At 39.1% G+C, this 23,725-nt stretch overlaps 1 protein-coding gene across 2 annotated transcripts in view; it reads right to left on the minus strand.

The window, feature by feature from the left end:
* Positions 1 to 23,725, minus strand: part of copg2 (COPI coat complex subunit gamma 2) — a 54,535-nt gene that overhangs the window by 21,992 nt on the left and 8,818 nt on the right. For both annotated transcript variants that reach the window (XM_080207643.1, XM_080207644.1), the window contains exons 3-11: positions 17,312 to 17,392; positions 13,494 to 13,565; positions 10,732 to 10,811; positions 9,746 to 9,821; positions 8,140 to 8,232; positions 6,368 to 6,454; positions 3,251 to 3,408; positions 1,654 to 1,787; positions 666 to 733 (exon numbers count right to left, since the gene is read on the minus strand). In XM_080207643.1, coding sequence (XP_080063769.1) covers positions 666 to 733; positions 1,654 to 1,787; positions 3,251 to 3,408; positions 6,368 to 6,454; positions 8,140 to 8,232; positions 9,746 to 9,821; positions 10,732 to 10,811; positions 13,494 to 13,565; positions 17,312 to 17,392 — 849 coding nt within the window. The remainder of the gene's footprint in view (positions 1 to 665; positions 734 to 1,653; positions 1,788 to 3,250; positions 3,409 to 6,367; positions 6,455 to 8,139; positions 8,233 to 9,745; positions 9,822 to 10,731; positions 10,812 to 13,493; positions 13,566 to 17,311; positions 17,393 to 23,725) is intronic.

A 23,725-nucleotide genomic window follows, 5' to 3' on the forward strand; every position in this document is an offset into this window, starting at 1 on the left:
GGCAGAGAATTCCAGAGATTCACCATCCTTTGAGTGAAGAAGTTCCTCCTCAACTCCGTTCTAAACCGCCTCCCCTTTATCTTGAGGCTGTGCCCCCTAGTCCTACTGTCTTTTTTGAGCGGGAAGAGTCTCTCCACCTCCACTGCTCCTCAGCAGACCTACCTTCCAACGCGCTCCCCCAGTCAACATTCGCCAATTCTTCTCTCATCCTACCGTACTCCCCTCTGTTCAAACAAAGGACGTGTGTCCGGGAACCCACTTTCTCCTCCTCCATCTGCACCAGAAACTCCACCATACAATGATCACTCTCCCCAAGAGGATCCTTCACCGCAAGGTCCCTAATTCTACCCGCCTCATTACATAACACCAGATCCAAGATAGCTCGCTCCCTCGTCGGCTCCAACACACACTGTTCAAGGAAACTCCCCCTCGAACCCACCACGTCCAAGTAGTGGAGGCGGGTACAATTTTATCTTTTAAAAAGCATTTAGATAGTTACATGAGTACGATGGGTATAGAGGAATATGGGCCAAATACAGGCAATTGGGATAAGCTTAGGGGTTTTTAAAAAAAAGGTGGCATGGACAGGTTGGGCCGAACGGCCTGCTTCCATGCTGTAAACCGTTATGACTCTATATTGGAAAAGCAACAAACTGTAAACTTACTTTATTGAGGGTTCTAACAGCAGCAAATCTCAGGGCTGGTTTGGAAGAACTACAGAAAAGTTGGAGCACTGTTTAAAAGAACAATAAAAAAGTCACTCAACTTTCAGATAGAAGCACAGATTATCAATTTTAAACAAGCAAACAAGAAAATAGCATTTGAACTAACTATCCTGCTCTTCTAAAGAATGATGCATTATCATATACAGTAGTAATAATATTTACTTTCTTGAAGAAGGCAATTCATCACTGGAAAAATTTCCAAAACCAGAAAACTTAGATTTCTTCTAACTCCAAATGCAACTGAACAAGCATGCTGCATAATTAACCAAACGTTATTCGGCTATAATCCACTGTATACAACATATAATATGCCAATATTCCAAAGATTGAGTTTAGACAATACTAAATCTTTAATTCCCACCTCGAATGAAGTGTGGGGTACAGTTTTGTGTGTGCCAACAGCCCTGCAGAACCTAAGCTGTCCTTCCATGAACTTCAAAAGCGAACAACAGCATAATACTCAAGGGACATCAAAACTAATTCAGATCCCATTTTTACCCTACGGTTGCAGCTTTGCATAGGGATCATAATGAAGAATTCCTTCCTCTTCTATCATTAAGTCAACAACGTCATTGCTAATAGATAAACATATCCTGACTGGGTAACGTTCAGCTAAAGCTCCTGATGACTTTATCCCCTCTCCTTAACCCATAGAATCAAATGAAACCAATCACAGAATCCCTACTGCTGCCCCAGTTAATATATATGTTATATATGTCTGAATACCATGCCAAGCATTTAAACAATGAACCCACAGCAGTTTTCAAACATGTCTCATAGATTTTCTTTCGAGCCCTTCAGGAGTTCCGGCAAAGAATCAGGCTTCTGTAAGGGGCTATTCTGTGCTGTACCTTTATCATAAAAACCTTGCATTTAATATTGAAAGTTAAGTATACCTGCCTGTGCCATCAGTTTAAAAAGTGCTTACCTGAGACAGCTGGTGCCAGCTCCCTCGCTGTGCAGTTAGGCAGATGGACGATAGCTGATGCTGCTTCGTAAACAACCATTTCATGTTTATTGCGTAAACAGCCTTCAATGAAATCAAACAAGGGACTGTCCTGCCTGTAAAGTCAGAAGATTCCAGGGTCAGATTCCAGGAAATCTGGACCCCCGAAGTGACTAAACTCTCATAAACTAACAGAGGAGGTAAGATAACTTCGACCAAAGAGGACAAGGTTTGGGCAAGTTATAACCATCATTTAAATTCAGAGATGAGATTAGTACTTTATATTCATTTTTCACTTTACATGTACAGTGGTTTGTGGGCCAAGCTTTATTCAGATTTAATTTTGTTTTGAGAGTCACAGTAAGCATTATTAGACAAACATCACACGATCAAATTGACAATTTACATCTTTTATTATTGTGACAATACTTTGCAGGTTTATTAAGGAAACAAATTACACTGAGACATCTTGCAAAATGTTGGCATTGTAGGATGCTGGCCGTCTTCAAGTCCCACTGTTATGGGGAATTTGCTGCTTTTCACATCTTCTGGGAACCTCGACCACTGATCTTACATCAAAAATCTAAGGGCAAATTACAGTTGGAAAACCATGTGCAGCAAATACCTGAATTTCTGACACATGCCCCTGGTGGGAAAGACTCATAACAGAAAGGTTGAAAAATTACCACGTACAAGTTTAAGAACTCAGCCTCTCACGGCTCCTCATCTCTAATTTCTCATGAGATTCCACTAAAAGGTAATTTGTCCTGATGCACCATGCGATAGGGGATTGTTTGCAGTTTTCTAATTTCAATTCTGCCATCAAGAGAAGAAAGTATCAGGCTTAGGCCAACCCCACCCTAGAATAGGATGGAATTTAAAAATACAAAAGAAAACTCTTTCTCTTTGTGTGACAGCTTCCCAACAGACACTAGGTAGCATTCCAAAAGCAGAGGGAAAGGAGAAAAGAAATAAAAACAGTATTTCGATTAGAATCAAAGGAAAAAAATGGCTGAAAAAGGGCAACATGAGGAATTTTTTCATTCAGCAAGTGGTTAGGATCTGGAAAGCAATGCCTAACCATGTGGTGGAAGCAGATCCAAACATGGCTTTCCAAACATAATTGGACTTTTGTCTGAAAAGATTTGCAGATCTACAGAAAAAGTTGGTGAATTGTTCTTGCTCTGAGCCTGCACATTTGATGGACCAAATGGTCACCTTCTGTGCTGTAAACTATTCCATATAATTCTAGTATCTTCACTAATTTTAATCAGGAAGTAGGCCCAGGTACAAAGTCACTTCATATTCTTGTGAACTATTTCGCTAGAATCTGTGATATCAAGAACTTTGTTACCAAAGATTTCCTGGATCCAGAACTCTTGGTTAGACATGAAAACTGACTTCAGCCTGATCACATGGTTAGATTTGAACAATCAGATACAAATCTAACTGTGCAATTTAGTATTTTGGATACATAATTTGTGAGATTGTTGGATTCCTACTTCTAAATGGTCAATTCCACTCATTGGACAACACACTAGGGATGAACAAAAAAAATACAAAACAGGGAGTAACTTACCCCCCTGCTGCTTCCTCTAGGAGTTTACTTGCAATCCGGATCAGCATGCAATAGGCAAAAGGGGATTTCAGACCAGACTTTGTGAATTTATTTACCATCTTTGTAACAGCTAAGCGGTCAGTCTTCCGAATGTGATACAAGAGGCCTAAAGCATGGTACTGTAATAAAACATGGCAGTAAGGATGATGAGAAAACATTAGCAAGCAAGACATCAATAATGTAAATATCAACACCCTCAGCAAATCAGCACTGATATTCTCCTCGATGACTCTTCCATTTTCTTTCAACTTCTCAGAAAACGCCAATTCCTTGCTGGGATACAGTTTCACAGGCTCTAAAAGCCTATAATGTTTGGAACGAGGCAAGACATAGTGGGGAAGGACTTTCATGGTTTGTGCTCCAGCAAACAAACTAACTAGATTCTAACAAAGGAAGTAGAAACTCTCCAAGCTTAATATGTTTGCAAACAGTGCATGTTGTGGCCAAAAATTACATTAAAAGACACTATGGAATATGTTACATTGATATAGATGGCAAGTACACAGGCACGTTGCAAGATCAACTTAATAGTTGATACGTTACATGTGTTGTCTATTCTTTCTTTAATAATTAAACATTTTGTTAATTTTATTTGCTATTCAATAGCTACTGTAATGCACATACTCAGCTCATTAAAGTTCTTATAACTGGAATATCTGGGTCTTGTTACATTTTTATGGATATCTCATTTATAAAACAATATTGGTCCAGCTTGCCACTATTTCATACAAATAAATGTGGCACTTTGGGTGATTTGACACCCCTGAACTAGAAGATTAATTAGCTCAATGAACCTTAATTTCAAGATGGAGAGAAGTAAGATAAACTTGGAAGAGCAATAGCAATTGTACTATTAATACAAGAGCCCAGAATATTAAATGGAGATCAAATCTATTATTCACTCTACTGAAGGGTTTCTATTAAGCTGTCATTTCATCCTAAATATTACATGGTGACATACGGATACCTTTACCTTGCCATACTTTCACCAAAAACTATCCACAGGAAATATTTTATTTTAAGTTACCCATTTATGACACCATTACATTCCAATTCAGTGACACAATGGCTGGAATTCTCCAATCTCACCTATGGCTGGAATTATTCAGTTCCGGCTGAGCGCCAAATTCCCCTTTCTCAGTGGCAGGAGTGCGAGACTGGAGAATTCCAGCCAATGTGGCTGTTGCAGGCTGCAGACAGCAGTCAAAGGTCACCTTGTTTACGACTCAAGATAGTGTAAAATGGCACACTGTATTTCTCTGAAGTTGAAGTTTTTAAAATTTATTCAATAGTGTCACAAGTAGGCTTACACTGCAATGAAGTTACTGTGAAAATCCTCTAGTTGCCACACTCTGGCACCTGTTCAGGTACACTGAGCGAGAATTTAGCGTGACCAATGCACCTGACTAGCACATCTTTCAGACTGTGGGAGGAAACCCATGTAGACAAAGGGAGAACTTGCGGACTTCGCACAAACAATGACCCAAGCCAGGAATCGAATCTGGATCCCTGGTGTTGTGAGATAGCAGTGCTATTCACTGTGCCACCATGCTGTCTAATGCCCACAACCCAGTGTACAATTTAGCCCAATGCTTCAGTACTAAAGGATTGCCACACTGTTAGAAGCTTCCACTTTTGGCGATGTTAAATCAGGATCCCATTTGTCCTTTTAGGTGGATGTCAAAGATCCAGGGAAGCTATTTGAAGACCAGGAGTGCTTCCAATGTCTTCATCAACATTCCTGCCATTAGCTAACTTGATCAAAATCATACTAATTTGTCGGTCATTTAACTTATGTACTATGGGACTTTGCTATCTTCAAACTCACTGTTACATTTGTTATGATCCTGTTAAGGACAGTTAATGCCTGAACCGAAATCCAAACACACAGCTTTTAACTGAAAGAACTACCAAAAGACTTAACCTTTTTAAATAAAAACCAATTTTACTGTATATAAAGAGAAATCAAACAAAGCAAGCACTACTAACTCAACACCACAGTTCATAAAAATTTAAGCTAGAAACTCAGTTGCACCTTTTACTGCAACTGTCTTTCGTCAGAAAAAATAGATAAACAAAGGAACATTTTAACCCCCCGTATCCCATCACCATGGCAACGTGGTATGTTTTGGGATGGCACAAACAGAAATATAAATTAATTATTTACCTCCAACACAACTCTTTGATTTTGTAACCCATGTGAATAATTTATCTTGAATGGAAATGACTGCCCTCACTCCAGACTTGCTGGCCCTGTCAAGGAACTCATTGGCTTTTAACCTTTTAAAATCTAGGAACTCCATAAATCATTTAAATATTTTATTGAAGTAAGGATAGACTTTCTGGCTCCATAACAAATCTAAAATACCTAATGTTTGTTGCTTTCACACCTCTACCTCTGGCCTGGTAGGTTAGCTTTTAACTAAAATTTCAAACATGTTTGATTTGCAATCATTTAAAGATGTATAGCAGTCTCTCTATCTGGATGTTAACATTTATCTTATATTTAACCCTTTAATCTCCAAACTAACAGTTATATTACTGAAACTAAAACATTATATTGTAAAACATATGAAATATGAATTAAATATTTGGAAAACATTGACCACATAACAGTGACTGCGCTTTGAAAGTAATGCATTGATGTAAACACCTTGGGATACGCTGAGAATAAGGGGCTACACATCTTTCCTTGAACTTTCCTATCCTTATTCCTAAACTACAAATAACTACAAAATAAACAGAGATGAGGCAGCTCATCCATCTTGAAACACCCAATTACTTTGCCATTACATTCAACTCTCAGGTTAAAAATGATGCCTTGTTGCTCTTTTTCCTCACTGCAACCTCACATGAGTTGAATTCAAGACTAAGTTCATTCTTTCCAATCGTAGCTTATTCTTTCCCAGGATCTCAAAACTGAGAACTTTGTTCCTCCTTAAGCCTTCCTACAAACTACAGCTATTTAAGGCTTTCAACTCATACAAGTGTTAAATTTAAAAATAACATAGCTTGTTCTGATTTTGAATTCATTCCATTTTGCTAAACTGTGCAAGGTTTTCATTTTGATCAGCTTACCTGCACCATGATATTATCACTGGAAGCAGCCTCTTGAGCCTCATTTACCCAGCGTTTCACCACATCATAACTTGTAGATATAAGATGCTAAAGAATTTTTTAAAAATCCAAAGAAACATATAAATGTCCTTGCATACCAAAGAATAATTTTCAATAAGGTGTTTGTGTCTAGTTAAGAAGAATGCTTTATTTAGTAAGCAATAAAAATAATTTTCATAGAAATGAGACGACAGATTAGGAACATTGGAAACAACAATGGAAAAAACTGCACTTTTACCCATGAACATTGATCTCTGCACCAGCAAACAGAAAGATTACTTGCATTTGACTAGAAAGTGGAAGCTCTCTGATCACAGGAAAAACACACTTCAGATAAAAAATTAACCAATCTTTCTCTTTGTGATGTTGGCCTAGTTGCAATGCATTTCCAAAACACTGTTCACTTATCAGCCAAGTTTCTCAATTTAAAAAAATTATTTTAAATTCACTAAAAATCAACCTACAGTTTTCAACAGAATAATTCCCCAAACATGGTGCTGAATTCTACAAGGAGAGCAAACTAATAGTCAGCCTAGCTCCTAGACTTAAACCTTTTGCCCACAAACCCAATACAATGTAATGGTATAGTGGCACCACTAAAACAAAAATGGAAGACAGTTCTGATCTCAAACTTGCCACTGGGGAAACAGAAAACCAAGATCCCATGCTTTTCCTCAGGAAAAAGAAGATTCAAGTCAGGCTGCTCTCGTGCAACTTGTAGAAATAAAAGCAACTGTGGCAGAGGCCTGGTAGGAAGTCAACTATTCACCTTTTTATTGGGGGAATAGTGGGAAAATCTTAAGGAGTAGAAAGGAAATAGGAAAAGGAGAAGGAAAAACACAACGTTTAATCCATCGCCTTTCAGCTCTTATAATCTAAACTCTATTAAGGTAATGGAACAAAGGTTCCTTTCTGTGCTGGTTCTCATATAAAAGGAGCCAAAAGATCTTAGTTGAGATCCTAATGCGTGTGGGCTTAAATTCTAGAATTGATCCTGTTCCAGCTCTAATAGAAAATATAATTCAGAGTGTTGACAGAACAGCTGATATGAGAATGAAAAATGTTACATTGTTGCAGCAGTGGGTGCTTGTCAGAGGTAGTGAGTGCCACATGTTAAGACAGGGTTTTACCAAGCTGTTACAGACCTGGGTATACTCAAACAACACAATAGGTACCTGAGTGAATAAACAGCAAATATTGCACTTTAACTTACAAATTCAAGCTGAATTCCTTGGTTCATGGGTCTGAAGAATCTAAAGCATGAGTTTGATTTGCAGCCAGAAGGGCCGTTTTTTAACTGAAGCAAGTTCTATAGAACCACCATTTATTTCAGTATTGAGAAGTGGCCTAAATAAGCATTTGGTCAAACAGATACCAATTGGCAGCTGGAATTTCTGAAAATTAATAACTGTTTGTAAATCGCTAATTTCTACACTCACGAGATCCTAGATTATCAAAATAAAATGATATTTAATATTATTTTATAGATATGAACATATTATGCAAATTGGAGCATGTTTGTTTAACGTTTCTTGAAAATAACGTTTTTTTGGAAAAGAAAGATAAGATTAAATGAAACTGGTATTAATAGTATCTTAGAGATAGGTCTTGCTTTCAGGTAATGCATTTTAATGTTAATGGTAATGAATTAATAATCATTTATGTCTCACATATGATTAAAAGTTCTGATTTCCTTTAAAGGAATTAAAAACAATTGGATCAAATGCCCTTACCAGAGAGGAGACCAAGGCAGAGCTGGATACACTGGCCACTTTATCCACAATAGCTTGCTTCATATAACGTTCTATCCCTTGTAGCATTGTCATCTACCAATGAAATGACAAGTGAGACACTTAACCTTAAAAAAATTGTTCCTTCTACAATTCCACAGGCCACTGGAGCCACCAATGCAGCATCAAATCTTTCTAAATGATGAAATGAAATATGCTGCAGAATTGTGGTCTGGCCCATTTGGTAATGTTCTCACCTTTGATCTAGTTGGCTGTGGATTGAAACTCTGTTCCAGGCACGAGTTTGATTGAGCACATGCTGAAGGCGGCACATAGAATCCCTATAGTACAGAGGGAGGCTATTTGGCCCAGAGTTTACACCAACTCTCTGACAAAGGAATTTAACCAGGCCTATTCACCTGCCCTACCCATGTAACCCCACACATTTATCATGGCCAATCCACATAACTCACACATCTTTGGACCGAGGGAGGAAACTGGAGCACCCAGAGGAAACCCATGCAGATACAGGGAGAACGTGCAATTTCCATATAGACAATGACTCAGGGCCCAAATTGAACCTGGGCTCCTGGCACTGTGAGGCAGCAGTGCTAACCATTCAGCCACTGTGCCATCCTTTACCAACTGGGGAATGGGGGTGGGGATTGATTTAAAATATAAAACTATCATATGAACAAGAAAGATTAGAAAAGACCAGGTAGCTCATCAAGGCTGCTGCATCAAAACAATGTGCAACCTGTTTTCACACATTCCTCCGTCGTCTTGCGTTTATGTTATAACTTTAATGCAGAGTAACCATTTCACATCACTTCAGAGGCACATAATCAAATAAAATTTGACACTGAGTCACATAATAAGATAACAGGGACAGATAACACTATCAATGTCATAGCAAAGGAAAAAGAGGTAGCAAGGTAAAGATTTAGGGACAGAATTCCAGAGCTCACTGTCAAGTCAGCTAAACGCAATGGTGAAGAAATGAATACAAGGAATGTGCAAAATACCAGAATTGGAGAAACACAAATTTCTTGGCGAGTTGTAGGATTGGATAAGCTTACAGAGGTAGAGAGGGGTGAGCCATGGAGAGATTGGCAGACAAGGACAAGAATTTTGTAATTGAGATTCCAGCCAGGCAATCCCTTACCAAAAACATAATCCTATTTATGAAAATAAGTCAGGATATTCTAAAGATAATCAAGTAAACAGCAGGGGATTGCAGTGACTGATAGCACTAGCCTCAGCGAACCTTCCTTCCAGATACAACTTGAGTTATCTTCTACCTGCAGGTCTTCATTTAGCTCCCTTTAGAACTAAATTTAAATTTGGAGTTGGTGATATTGCTTTAATTCCACCTCTGCACCACAGAGTAACATTCTGATATGGTGAGAGGCAGATAGATGACGTTTTGAAGTTTCTGTTCTGAATCAGTTCTACTAGTCCTGGCTTCAAGTTCTCTGCCTGCATTTTGATGTAAAATTATAGCCAAAACTTCCAAGTAAATTTCCCAAATTTACAATAAAGAAATGGAGCTGGCTTCATCATATTCCTCTACAGCATAACCTGTTCTTTCTCCAGAGTGCATGCTTACATCTGTAATGCGGCAGAGTGCCCTCACAGCTGGACCTCTGTACACATCATCCTTCCCAGTCATGTCCTTGGTCAAACTGGAACATATTAGCAAACAAGAAACAAAATTAATTAACTGGAAAAGCTTCTTTAAAGATATCTGGTCGGTGGACAAACAGATTTTTAAAGTTGTATGAGGGGCTAACGTAGTGTCTTAATATTTCTTGTTTTTCTAATGCTGGGGCCTTAGCTTCAAGAAAGCACTGCACTATATTGCTTTAGTCAGTCCTAAATCTTTACCCCTAAATCTACACTGATTGTATGACAATTCAAAGCTCATCTTAGAAAAGTTCTAAACTAAATAGTTAAGAGAAATAGAAACATTATATAATACTGACTCCCTTGTTTTTTTTGCCCACTGAAGCAAATATTACAACACTGTAATGTATATTGCCTTTTAAGGCAATATATAGTGAAAAAGGAAGAAAAGAATAAATAAATGCAAATACACTAATGTCAGAATCATTATCAGAGGTCTTACTGCTGGAACTAAAACCAGCACCTAAATTAAAGTAGCAGCCAGGCATCAAAGATCATTGCCCCTTAAAAAAAAGAGAATAATACTCTAGTTTCCCTTGAGCTGTAACATATTCTTTCAAAGGACCTTTTAAAACCACTGGACTGTTGCTTGCAACTTCTTTGGCAAGTTAATCTAGGTGAATCTTGTTTGCTTCAGAAATTTCACTAAAGACTTGGTTACATGCCCAAACATCAGAGCATAAACAATGCACAACGGCTCTGGCACCTGTTTGCACACAGCTTGAATATATCGAAATACTGCAGATGATGATTAAGGAGCCCATTGTAAAACACACTACGATCACTACAGAATCCTAAAAGGAAATGCAGAAAACTATCATTGCTCCCAATTATAGGGATTTACTTAATACCTTAATCCTAACAAATGAAATAAAATTGCGAAGGCTAATTGCCCTTTTGCACTCTTACCTGCTTGTAACTATTATCACATCTTCTGAAATGTTAGCCATCTCTTTAATTGTCAAGTAACACATTCTTCTAAGAGTTTGCTGTTAATGGATAAAATCATTTTTAAAATAATGTGCAGTCACTCAACAAAATAATGCAACCTCAAATCAACTGAAATTGCAACAAGCAGGAACGTTACTAGTTGGTGGATAATTTGTTGAAATTGAGAGAATATAAATATATTTTAAAAATAAGTAGTAGTTAAGAACAAGTACAATGAGTAAACAAATCAGCCTACTTGAACCTGCTCCACTATTTATTATTATGGCTATATATCTACAACTACTCCACTTTTCCACTTCAATCGATATCCTTCAATTTCCTTAGTGCGCCAAAATCTATTGATCTATCTAGACAAAACTCATCAACTAAGCATCCACTGTCCTCTGGCTAGAGAATTCCAAAGATCCACAAATCTGACTGAAGACATTTATCCACACCTCACTCCAAAATGGTAAAACCCTTATCCTGAGATTGTAGTTCTAAACTCTTTAATCAAAGGAAACATTGTCTAAGAAGATTTGACAGGTATGGCAGTCCAGTTAGGGACCAGTGATTTTCTTGTTAAAGGAGATAGAATTTGAAATCCTAGGTATTTACTAAGAGAATAAAGCCACCAGATTTCACAGTTGTAAACAAACAGAAGAAGTTTCACTACACAAGAGTCAACAAAGCCACAGACAATACTATCAATCCCGTAATCTAATATCAAGAGTTAACATGAAGTTCACTATGAATTAATAGGCAAACTGTAGTAGAACATAACCACAAGCTGTATACCAAATGCAGACACAACCTCAGGTGTCAGTGACTCTTAAGTCACAAAAATTATTCAAACTAGCTCCTCACCTTAGAGGATTTAGCCTCTGATTTCCTCCCAACAACAACTCTTTATTCTTCTGCCTGCCTGTCTGTTGCCTCATCAGGCAACAGGATTCCAGCTCAAATTGTTCTAACAACTGCTCACCTCCCAGTTGCTCAATCTTTTCACCCAAGACTGTATCCCAGTGGTTTGCCAGGCTACACACACCAGCACTGGCATGATCCCAGCTCTCTAGCTGCACTGAGTAGACAACCATTGTGCCTGCATTTCTTTGAGCCCAGTGAGCTGCCAGCTGGTAGTTCTGGGTTTCTCCAAGTCCTAGATCCTTAGCTGCATGCAGCTATTAAATGCACTTCCACTCAAATCTTTTCTCATGAGCTAAATTTTGTGTTGCTCTCCAGGATCTGTGGTTCATTAGCCCATCAAGAATCTAGAACCTGAGCACCTTTTGGTGCCATACATCTCATGCAGGTGCATTGCTGCCTCTAGCCAAACCCTTCAACGTCTTTAAACAGCTATCAAAAGGAAACCTGGAAACTAAGCATGTGTGACCTGTGCTGCATGCTTTGTTTTGTGTTTGTACTAGAATACCAACATCTTTCAACCAGGCCCAGCTTCTGCTGCAAAAATGCAGCAATAATTTAAAGAGATGGATTCCTTCAAAAAGGGTAGACACTAAGATTTTCATTTGTTTCAATGAAATCATCTTCATTCTTCTAGACCTCAGAGAGTATAAGCTCATTCTACTTGATCTTTCATTTTAGGATAGTTCTGTCATTGCAGGAATAAATCTAGTTAACCGACCTTGTGTCCCTTCTAAGGCAAGTATATCCTTTCTTAGGCAATAAGACAAAACTGTGACCAGTACTCCAGGTGTGGCATTACCAAAGCCCCATATTTTTGCAACAAGACTTCATTTATCTTCCAATTCTCTTAAAATAAAGGCAAACATACCATTTGCTTTCCTAACTACTTGCAGTACCTGCACACTAATTTTCTGTGATTCTTGTAGGACACCCAAATCCATCTGAATACCAACAGTTACTGGACGCTTGCCTTTTTAAAAATAGTCCATTTTTCCATGCTACCAAAGTGGATAATTTCATAACCTGCCAGAGGATATTCTATCTGCCATCTTCCTGCCCAATCTCTTAGCCAATCTACAGCCCTTTGCCACCTCTTTATGGTGTCTTCAAAGCTTGCTTCCTCAACCAGATTAGTAACATCAGCAAATTTGTTCATATTACACTTGGTCCCTTCATCAAAGCCACTGACATGGATTGTAAATAGTTCAGGCCCAACTATTAATCCTTGTGGCTCTCCACTAGTCACACCCTACTAAATCAAAAATGACCAATTTACTTCTACTCTCTGTTTTCTGCTGTTAAGCAATCCTCAATCCATTCTAATATGTTCCACTAATCCCAAGAAACCACAGTCAATTGAAATAGGGCAATCGAGAATAATGAGGAGAAAGTAAGCAAAATAAATTAAGATATTAATAAAATTGATTATACATTTAGAAATGATTTGAAAGCAATATCCATTGCTCTTACTGTTTATTAAACCAAAATCTAGAATACTGCAGCACAGTACACTCACAGCATGCCATCACCTGCCCAAAATTCACATAATACAGCAAGTAGAAGTTCATGAGGCACAACATTATAAAGTTGCAGTTCTCCAAAACAAAGCAACAAATGGTTAAAAATGCTTAATCGTGAGCTGCAATTCAGAAGTAAATTATTTAATGATACAAATTGAACAAAGGCAGTGTTTCTTTAAAACTTAATCACCCATGATTTTGTCTACAGACAAAAAAATTGAATTATTAAGATCATAAGTTTTACATCAATCAAAAAATATGAACTTTTGTCAGTTATATTCAGCAGATACTTACATCATTACACTGAAACAGCTTAGTCATTGCAAAGAAGGCTTCAGTGGCTTCTGTTGTTCCAAAATGTTCACCCTCAAAGAGAAAAATAAAAGTAAGACCTCTACCTGTTAACTTATAAAAATCTATAGCAAGTTGGTTGATAAATGAGACAGTCACACCGTGCCATCCCATGAAAATCATTCTCGTGTTTCCTAACTTGCTCTTCTTCATTTCTTATCTTAATGCCCTGGCCATTATTTATCACTCAACCAACATCAAAACAGATCATGTGGACATTATCTCATTGTGGTTGCAGGATCTTGCTGCAGTTACAAGAATGATTACATTTTAAAAGTAATTAAATGGCTATAAAGTGCATTAGGATGTCTCTGTGTTTGTGAGATCTAATAAATGTTATTTACTATTTGTTCTTTCTTAGAATCTACTAATTGTGAACACTGTGGTTGAGTATTTACAAATCAGATATCCCTGCTCACAGAGTCAGTGAAATGGAAGAAAGGGGAAAATGAACAGGTTTGTGAACTAGTAAAGAAGGGGGGCTAAATAAACAGAACAGATATAAGATTTAGCAAGAGCACCAATACATACCTTCAACAACTGCAATTTCTCTGCTGATAATGAAGGAAAGTCCCTGCAATTTTTGCTACTGACTCTTTCAATTTTCAAGTAACATGAACCATCAGTAAATTTAAGACCCAATTTTATGAATCTCCGGCTCTGTGCAACTGCAGTCTGTAAGTTCACATCAAGATTTCTTTTTGGGGCTAGGACAACAGCTTGCCAGCCCTAACTTATAAATTAAAAATCTGACCATAGTTTCCCATGATACAACTTGACAATACAGTGTAACTCAAAGATATACTGTGTGCTCCATAGCTATAGGTAACTGGATTCCAAACATCAGGCCTTTTCTATAAATTTCATTTGCAGGATGTGGGCTTCACTGGTTAGGCCAGCATTTATTGCCTTCCCCATCTGCCCTTGAAAAGGTGGCAGGGAATTGTCATTTTGAACAACTGAAGTCCCTGAGGTGTAGGTACGCCCACAGTGCTGTTTGGGAGACAGTTCCAGGATTTTGACTGTGAAGGATGGCAATATAATTCCAAGTCAGGGTGGTGAGTGACTTGGAAGGAAATCTCCAGGTGGTGCTGTTCCCAGGTGTCTGCTGCCATTGACCTTCTGGACGGCAGGGATCGTGAAACGGCAGAGCATACAAGAGTACAGATCAAGTGATGGCAAATGGGTCTGAATTGAACAATGCGTGATGGCCGGCACAAACATAATAGGCTGAAGGGCCTCTTTCTGTGCTGCAAAACTTTATGACTATGAAGGTGCTGTCTAAGGAGCTTTGGTGAGTTTCTGCAATGCATCTTGTAGATGGTACACACTGTTGTCACTGTTTGCTGGTGGTGGAGAGATTGCATGTTTGTAGACGGGGTACCAATCAAGCTGGCTGCTTCTTGAGTCATATTGAAGCTGCACTCACGCTGGCAAGTGGAGAGTATTCCATCAAATTCCTGATTTGTGCCTTATAGATGGTGGACAGGCTTTGGGCCTGTTGAGTTCCATGCGCAGGACTCCTCTTGCAGCCACAATATTTACATGGCTAATCCAGTTCAGTTTCTGGTCAATGGTAATCCCCAGGATGTCGATTGTGAGGGAATTCATCAATGAAAATAAAACACAATGTCAAGGATGATGTTAGACTCTCTCTTGTTGGAAATGATCACACTTGCGTGGTCTGAATGTTACTTATCACTTGTCAGTCCAAGACTGGATATTGTCCAGGTCTTGCTGCATTTGGACATGGACTGCTTACCATCTCTGAGGATTTGTGAATGGTGCTGCACATTGTGCAAATTCATCAGTGAACATGCCCATTTCTGACCTTATGACAAAAGGAAGGTCACTGATGAAGCAGGATGATGCTGCCTTGATGTCATGGGCAGTCAATCCCACCTTACCTTTGGAGTACAGCTCTTTTATCCATGATTGGACCAAGGTTGCAATGAGGTCAAGTTCTGAATGACCTGCCAGAACCCAAATTGAGCATCAGTAAACAGGTTATTGGTGAGTAAGTGCTGCTTGATAGCACTGACCCCTTCCATTATTTTACTGATGGTCGCAAGTAAATTGACATGGAGGAAGCACTGAGGGTAGCAAGGGCACAGAACGTTCTGTGGGTGGGAGACTTCAGTGTCCACATTGAAGTTATCCTCCATTGTTTTGTGTGGCACCACCATTATGCTAAATAGGATAGGCTTCGAACAGATTTAGCAACTCAAGATTGGGTATCAACGAGACGCTGAAGGGCATCACCACCAACAGAATTTTACTCAGCAATTACTAACCTTATGGCCTAGCATATCCCCCACTCTACCATCACCACCAAGCCAGGGGATCACAAACAGAAAATGCTGGAAAATCTCAGTATGTCTGGGCAGCATCTTTGGAAAGAGACCAGAGCTAATGTTTCAAGTCTGGATGTCAAAGCTGTTTCAGATTCTAGCGTCTGCAGTAATTTGCTTTTAAGGCAGGGGATCAACCCTAGTTCAATGAAGAGTGGAGGAGGGCATTCTTGGAGCAACATCAGGCAGACCTAAAAATAAGATGTCAACTTGGTGAAGCTACAGTCTGGTGAAGCTATATTAATGCTGCAATGAAGTTATTGTGAAAATTAGTGTCACGAATAGGCTTATATTACCACTGCAATGAAGTTACTGTGACAATTTCCGAGTCACCATACTCCAGTGCCTGTTCAGGTATACTGAGGGAGTATTTAGCATGGCTATTGCACCTAACCAGTATGTCTTTTGGACTGTGGGATAAAACTGGAGCACCTGGAGGAAACCCACACAGGCATGGATACCAGATCCATGGTATGAAGTGTAATACATAATGGCTCATTATCAAACTGATTTCCAATCAATATATCAGGAAGGAAGAAATGTTTAAGTCATTTGCAACTCATCCTACTGCTCTCAATAAACTCACAAATCATGCTATCAGTAAGAGACTGTTACATCTTCTAAGATAAATGTTTGAAGCAGCGAAGATGCAAGCCTAGAGGAATGAACAGGACAGTGGATTAAGTTTGACTGCTTTAGCAAAGAGCAAATAAGTATAACAGGCTGATTCAGCTCCTCTGGTGCTATAAACTTCATGATTCCATGTTATCGTAGTTGTTTCCCAGCAAGATTTTAAAAAATGGAAATACACAATCTCCCCTGTAGAAATGCACAGATACAAATGGCACTAAAATCAGTTATTTTTAAGATGTTTATCTTCAAAGTCCTCAGAGTCACATTCAGAAAAATGTAAGAACTGTAATAATCAAATCTTTTTGGCAATGCTGCCTTTGAGAGGGGCAAAGAAAAAACATTACCAGAGATAAATTATACACAGGACATTTTATAATTTCTGCTAATGGACTGACATTTTATGAAGTGGTAATCTTCCACTAAACATCAATGCATAAGAAATACAAGGGGAATTATAAAAATAACTAATGATGCAAGGTTCTAATAACTTTTTATGGGTTAATATTTTCTTGGAATGCTACACTGGTTTTCATGCAATATAATCTCAAATTATATAATTAATAACAGAATACATAGCAATTACACTGCCTGAGTCAATGGTTGAGGCAGATTCAATTGTGGATTTAAAAAAGAGAACTGGACAATTATCTGAAGAGAAAAAAATTGCAGGGCTATGGGGAAAAAGGTGGGTGAATGGGACTAGCTGAGTTACTCTTAGAGAATTGGCACAACATGCTAGGCGAAGTAACCTGTGCTATAATCATTCTGACTTCTTACCTGGTTAAGCAGGTAGAGGATCTTTGTAAGGATATGTAAGCATTTCCTGGGATTCAGCGGTGTTTCATTGAATATACGGGCCTGTTAATAATAAAAAGGATCCTTAATACGACACAGAAATCTTGTATTGAAATTATTAAAATAAGCTGCTGTTTCTTGATAAACATTCTGTCGCAGATAGTTTTTATTCTCAACAAGGCAGGGAAGTAGAATACTTCCTCACATATGGTATCCAATGGCATCATCAACTATGTTCAGGTCAACTACATTACAAGTAGTTCCCTCAACTCTGCAAAAAATAGATAAAAGATTTCATTGGCGCTTGGCGTATTGAAATTATGAGCCTGATTTTAATAAATGGATTTATAAATTTACTGAACAACACATAGGACATATTCCCCCATGTGCTCGACCCAATCAGAAAAGTACCATTTGTCACTGCACTAGCATGAGATTTCTATTAATTAGACCAAACTGGGAAAAAGTAGTTGCTTGTTATATGACTGTGGTCAGTTTAATGCTGTCGTCTCACATTCACTAGGATCTTGGTGAGCTAGCCCAAACACTAAAAAGTACAATTTTTACAGTTAGCATAGTTTCTCAACGAACTGTACCAGATTAAAGTTCAGAAGTAAAAGAGTGGTTAGTATATTAACCCATTAAATCATAAAAGATATTCAAACAATTGTACGAACTGTATATCATCTATGCAAAGATTCAAATGCTTAAAACATTAAAGAACTTATCAAGATGGAAATCTAAAGCATGGTACAACTGGCATGAGTTAACTGAAGATTTATGATTAAATATCTCTAATCAATAAAGAGATGGTTTAATTTCTCTTTAGTGCAGTGTACTAGAGTATTCTGAAAATACTGTACTTCATTCATCTGTTTTCAATCTGATTTTCCTCTGTACCAAAATCAAATAGTCAGCAGCAAAGCCTTTAAGAGCAGCTGACAATTGCCATCGGTTTTCTTGTGCCATTAAGGTTCACGTGCTGCACAATCACATTTCATAGAATCATAGAAACCCTACAGCACAGAAAGAGGCCACTCGGCCCAACGAGTCTGCACCGATCACAATCCCACCCAGACCCCACCCCCACATCCCTACACATTTACCCACTAATCCCTCTAACCTACACATCTCAGGACACTAAGGGCAAGTCTTTTTTTTGGCATGGCCAACCAACCTAACCCGCACATCTTTGGCGCAGGTTTCACTCAGCCATTTTGAAAAAAATTATGATCTAAAGTCAGAATTACACCATGATGACTAACAAAACTATCTGAATCTTTTATTTGAAATAAAACATTTAAAACAAATGGGTTGAAAGCTCTAGTAAAATAGTAGACAAACTTCAATTGAGCACATTAAGTATTCCTCTACTACCAACCTACAGTGTAATTTCAGAGTCACCTCTATCCCTCCTGTAGATCATGACACAATCTGGGCTAAAGTCTCCCACGAGTACACAATAGCCATTATGACATTTTAACCATGTGGCTCAAGTTTCATTTGCAACATCTAGAAAGACAAGGGCATGGGAACATCACTTCCTGCAAGTTCCTTTCTAAGCCTCTCACCACCCTGACTTGGAAATATATTGCCGTTCCTTCACAGTCAAGGGGTCAAAATCTGGGAATTCTCTCCCTAATGGCATTGTAGGTCGACCCACAATGCACGTGGATTGCAGCATTTCAAGAAGGCAGCTCACCACCACCTTCTTGAGGGCAACTGGCGATGGGTAATAAATGCTGGCCAGCCAGCGACGCCCAGGTTGCACAAATGAATTAAAAATAATCTGTACCATATTCCTTGGTTCATCATTTTAAAGTAATGAATTCATTTCAAGTAAGGTATTGATAACTAGTTCTAGAATGAATTAAAAATTGTATCCAGTGCAATCTAATAATACAATTTCTTTAATAGCTGTACCTGAGACAGTTGCTTTACTTGTCACAGCCTTTAGCAATCACATTAAGAGTCTAATATTTGTCAGTCATTGTAATGAGAGATACTGCAGAAACATAAAAGCTTAGAAATTTCCACATGGGGTGGAAGCTATTTGGTCTGTGCCACATTCAAACTGTCTATCCCCTTGTTCTTTATCTGAAACCTTTAATAATTGTATTCAGATGTTCAATGTTGATTCCTCTTAAATGTCACAATTGACTCCAGTTCAATACCCACTTGCTTTAATTCATCCCATAGTAATAATGGTTTTCATTAAACTATTTCTTTTTATTTTTTACCTTTATAATACTTCTTCAGATTAGGCAGTCCCACAGAGTTAAGGATGACTTGCTTCCACACTAAAAAAATTGGTTCTCAGCATGGCCTACAGTCTCTGCCACAGGTAGAGCAGTCAGTGGTGGGAGGAATGGTTGGGTGGGGTGCCTGGGTAGCCACTCTTTTTGCTGTTGACATTTGGCTTCAGCTTGCTTGTGATGATGAAACCTGAGGTGTTCAGCTACTTCCTGGATGTTTTTCCTCCACTTCGGACTTTCTAGGGCCAGGGATTCCCAGGCGTCAGTGGGAATGTTGCAATTTTTCATGGAGGCTTTGAGGGGGTCCTTGAAGCATTTCCTCTGCTCTCCTGGGGTTTGCTTGCCATGTCGAAGCTCTGAGTAGAGCATTCATGTCAGACGTACAGGTGGTGTGCCCTGCCCAGCGGAGCTGATCAAGCATGGTCAATGCTGCGATGTTGGCCTGAGCAAGAACAGTGACGTTGGTGTGTCTCTCCTGCCAATGGACTTGTAGGATCTTGTGGAGGCAGTACTGATGGCACTTCAGGGTTTTGAGGTGCTTGCTGTACTTAGTTCACATCTGAGCCATATAAGTGTGTGGGTGTCACTACTATTCTGTAGACCATGAGCTTGGTGCCATGTCTTCAAACACTCTCATGGCACACATCAACTCCAGTCTCCCAGATTGCCTGGATTCACTGCAGTTCGCTTGTCATCCCAACAGTTCCACAGCAATGCCATTTCCCTGGCCATACACTCAAACCAGGAACACTGCAAAAAACTACAAAAAGTGGTGAATGCAGCCTAGTCCATCACACAAACCAGCCTCCCATCCACTGACTCCATCTTCACTTTCTGTTGACTTAGAAAAGCAGCCAGCATAATCAAGGACCCCACACTCCACTCCATTAGGAAAAAGATACAAAATTCAGAAGTCATATGCCAACCGACTCGAGCTTCTTTCCTGCTGCCATCAGACTTTTGATGTGCTATTACATATTAAGCTGATCTTTCTCAGTACCCTATCGATAACTGTAACCCTATATTCTGCACCCTATCCTTTCCTTCTTCCTTATGTACTCAATGAACAGTATGTTTTGTCTGTATAACTGTTAAGGAACAATACCTGTGACAATAATAAATCAATAAAATTCAATGGACCTTTCTCCCTGGGATTCACTAAGTACAGTAGCTGCCTCATGAGCTCATGAGGATGGCACAGGTCTGTGGGTCTGCAATGTTCCTCTCATATTGTCTTGCAGTTAATGGCCCTGCTACGCCTCTCATACTCTCTCGCTGTTATTGCCCTACTGCTCCTCTGATACTGTCTCATAGTTAATGGCTCTGCTACTCCTCTCTCACAATTAATAGCCTCACTGTTTCTCTCGCACTCTCTCAGGATTTTCTGCAATGTCAGTTTTATCTCGCCTCTCTCTCCACGCTCCTTTATGTACACTCTTTATGGAAGAATCATCTCTTTCTCCATACTGTTGATTGAAATTCTGCCTCTCACTCCATGGTCTTTATTGAAGTTTCTAGTACTAATCCTAAATTTGTGCTCCTTTTCATAGGTCAGTGGAAATAAGTACAACAATTACCTCCTCAAGCCCTTCCAAAGTTTTGAACATTTCTATTATCTGTTCTATATTTGTCCCTTTTGGCTCATTGTAGAGCCCTACTGTAGTAATGTATACAAGGAAGTGATGCAGTGAGATGTTGAGCAGCAGGTGTGACAGAGAACACATCGTAATAAAATTCTGTTCATTTATCAAGTGTTCCTGAGCGTCATTCTCCAAATACACAACAAAACTAGCAATGAAGATAGCAGATCTATGCTTGCTAAACCACTTGAAAAGAGTTGTTTAAGCAAAGTCAGAAAAGGGGGAACTTGTCACATCTACGCACCTCTGTGCTTTCTACAGTGGAAGTCTGTTGGCTAGTATGGACGTGAGTTTAAAATAAACTGGAAAACAGATTCTAGAGGTGGCTGCAGTAAATAACAGACTAAAGCTCAAAGTAATGTTTCATGTAAATAAGTAAACCAAAGTAACTGCTGGAAACCTGCATGAGTAAAAATGATGGAAGTTTTCAGCATCGCTAGTGCTTTTCACAAAAATGTGGAACAATGAAGCTCTTATACTGAACATTTTGATTACTTTGTGCTGGAGAACCAAATAGGTGAAGACATTATGGTGCGCAGTTTCCTTTGCATGATGGCACAAACAACTTTTAATTTTCTCAAGCAAACCGTGGAAATTTTGCAAGCTTACTTTTCACCTAAACCCCTGGTGATTGCAGAGCAGTTTAGATTCCATGAAGGAAATCAAGAGGTGGGAAGTCAACACACAATTTTTTGTAGAATATTGTGAGGTTAGAGATGTGCATAATGGCACCATTCATGACAGACTTGTTTGTCTTCTACGCAGCGAAGCAACACAAAATCATCTGTTTACTGAGAGTAATCTCACTCTGCAGAAATCCTTTGAAATCACTTTCTGTGGAGCTGGCTGCAAATAAAGCCCAACAATTGAGTTCATCCCCTTGGGTGCAAAAAATGTCTGCTGAATCAACAGCCAAAGTCACCATGGCCTGTACATGTTACCAGTGTGCAAAACCAGGCATTCTGCTGCTGAGTGCTGGTGTAAAAAGATACGAAATGTCAAAACTAGCATGCAGGAACGTAAAGCAAACTATAAAAAAACACAAACTAAAATGACATTTAAACAAAATCCAAGGAGAAATGTCCATGTCCAACAGGATGGAGAAGATCGAAGTGACACACAGTCAGATGAGGAGCTATCACTACATGTGCTTGCCATTCCTGTACTACACCGATACGCCACTGCTAGGACAGCCAATAAGGATGGAAGTTGACACTGGGGCAGTAGACTCATTAGTGCCAGAGACTATCTTCAATGAGAAACCCCAACACATTCCCTTAAAGCCAACGAGGATAATGCCTCGTAAAGAAATGGTACTCCTGAAGGACCACATCGGCTAAGCAACTCAATGGACAAACAGTGGATATGCCTCAACACGTAGCGAAGGGAAACTACTTAGTGTTGATGGGTCATGCATGTTTGGAGAAGATCCAACTGAACTGGGCTGAAGTCCACATGATGGCCAATGGAGAATCAGGTCTCACGAAAATTCTCAAAAAGCATACTGTTGTTTTCAGGGGACAATTAGGGAGCATGAAGGACATTTCAGGTAAACTGAAAATAAAAGGCGGAAGCCAAGCAAAACGTTTGAAGGCACGGCCTGTACTATATGCTATTAGGCCAAAGGTGGAGGCAGATCTGGAGCGGCTTGTGAAAACTGAAGTTTTGGAACCTGTCAGTTTCAGCAAATACGCTGTACCCATTGTTCCAGTCATCAATAAAGATAACTGTGAGAATCTGTTGGGTCTTTTAAAGTCACCATAAATCCACTGTTATGTGGTGAACAGTACACATGACCTCACACTGAGGACCAGTTTGCTGGATTAGTAGGAAGCCAAAATTTCAGTTACACTGACCTGAGCCAGGCCTATTTGCAGATGAATGTGGCAAAGAAGTCACAGGAACTCTGACAATCATGGCACACAAGGGCTTGTTTCGGTACTGAAGATTGTCTTTTGGTATCACATCTGCTCCTGTATTGTTTCAGAGGGCAATGGTTCTGATCCAGAGTGGAGTCCAGCACTATCTGGAAGACATCCTAGTTGCTGGATGACACGAAGAGGAACACCTTTGAAACTTGGATGCTATTCTCCAGAGACTGAAATACTATGGTTTGAGCATCTGTAAGGATAAACGAGTTCTTCCAAGCCTCTACTGAGTACCTGGGGCGTACAAATGATGTCACTTGACTTCACAAATCACCTTCTAAAATTAAAGCCATCACAAAGGCAACTGCACCTCAGAATATAAGCCAGTTACATTCCTGAAACTATTACATAACTTCCTGTGCCAGAACAAGATTTGGAAGTGGTCTGAGCAATGCAATGCGCTTTCATGCAGGCTAAAGAAGCGTTACTTAAATCTGAAGCTCTCATGTGCTTTGATTCTACTTTACCCGTACATTTAGCTTGTGATGCATCTTCTTTTGGTGTAGGAATGGTGGTCTTCCACATCATGCCATCATATGAAGAAAGACCCATTGTTTTTGCTTCTCAAATGTT

The sequence above is a fragment of the Carcharhinus amblyrhynchos genome, chromosome 19, assembly GCF_965287045.1.
Source record: "Carcharhinus amblyrhynchos chromosome 19, sCarAmb.v2.hapA, whole genome shotgun sequence".
In the NCBI taxonomy this organism is placed as follows: domain Eukaryota; kingdom Metazoa; phylum Chordata; class Chondrichthyes; order Carcharhiniformes; family Carcharhinidae; genus Carcharhinus; species Carcharhinus amblyrhynchos.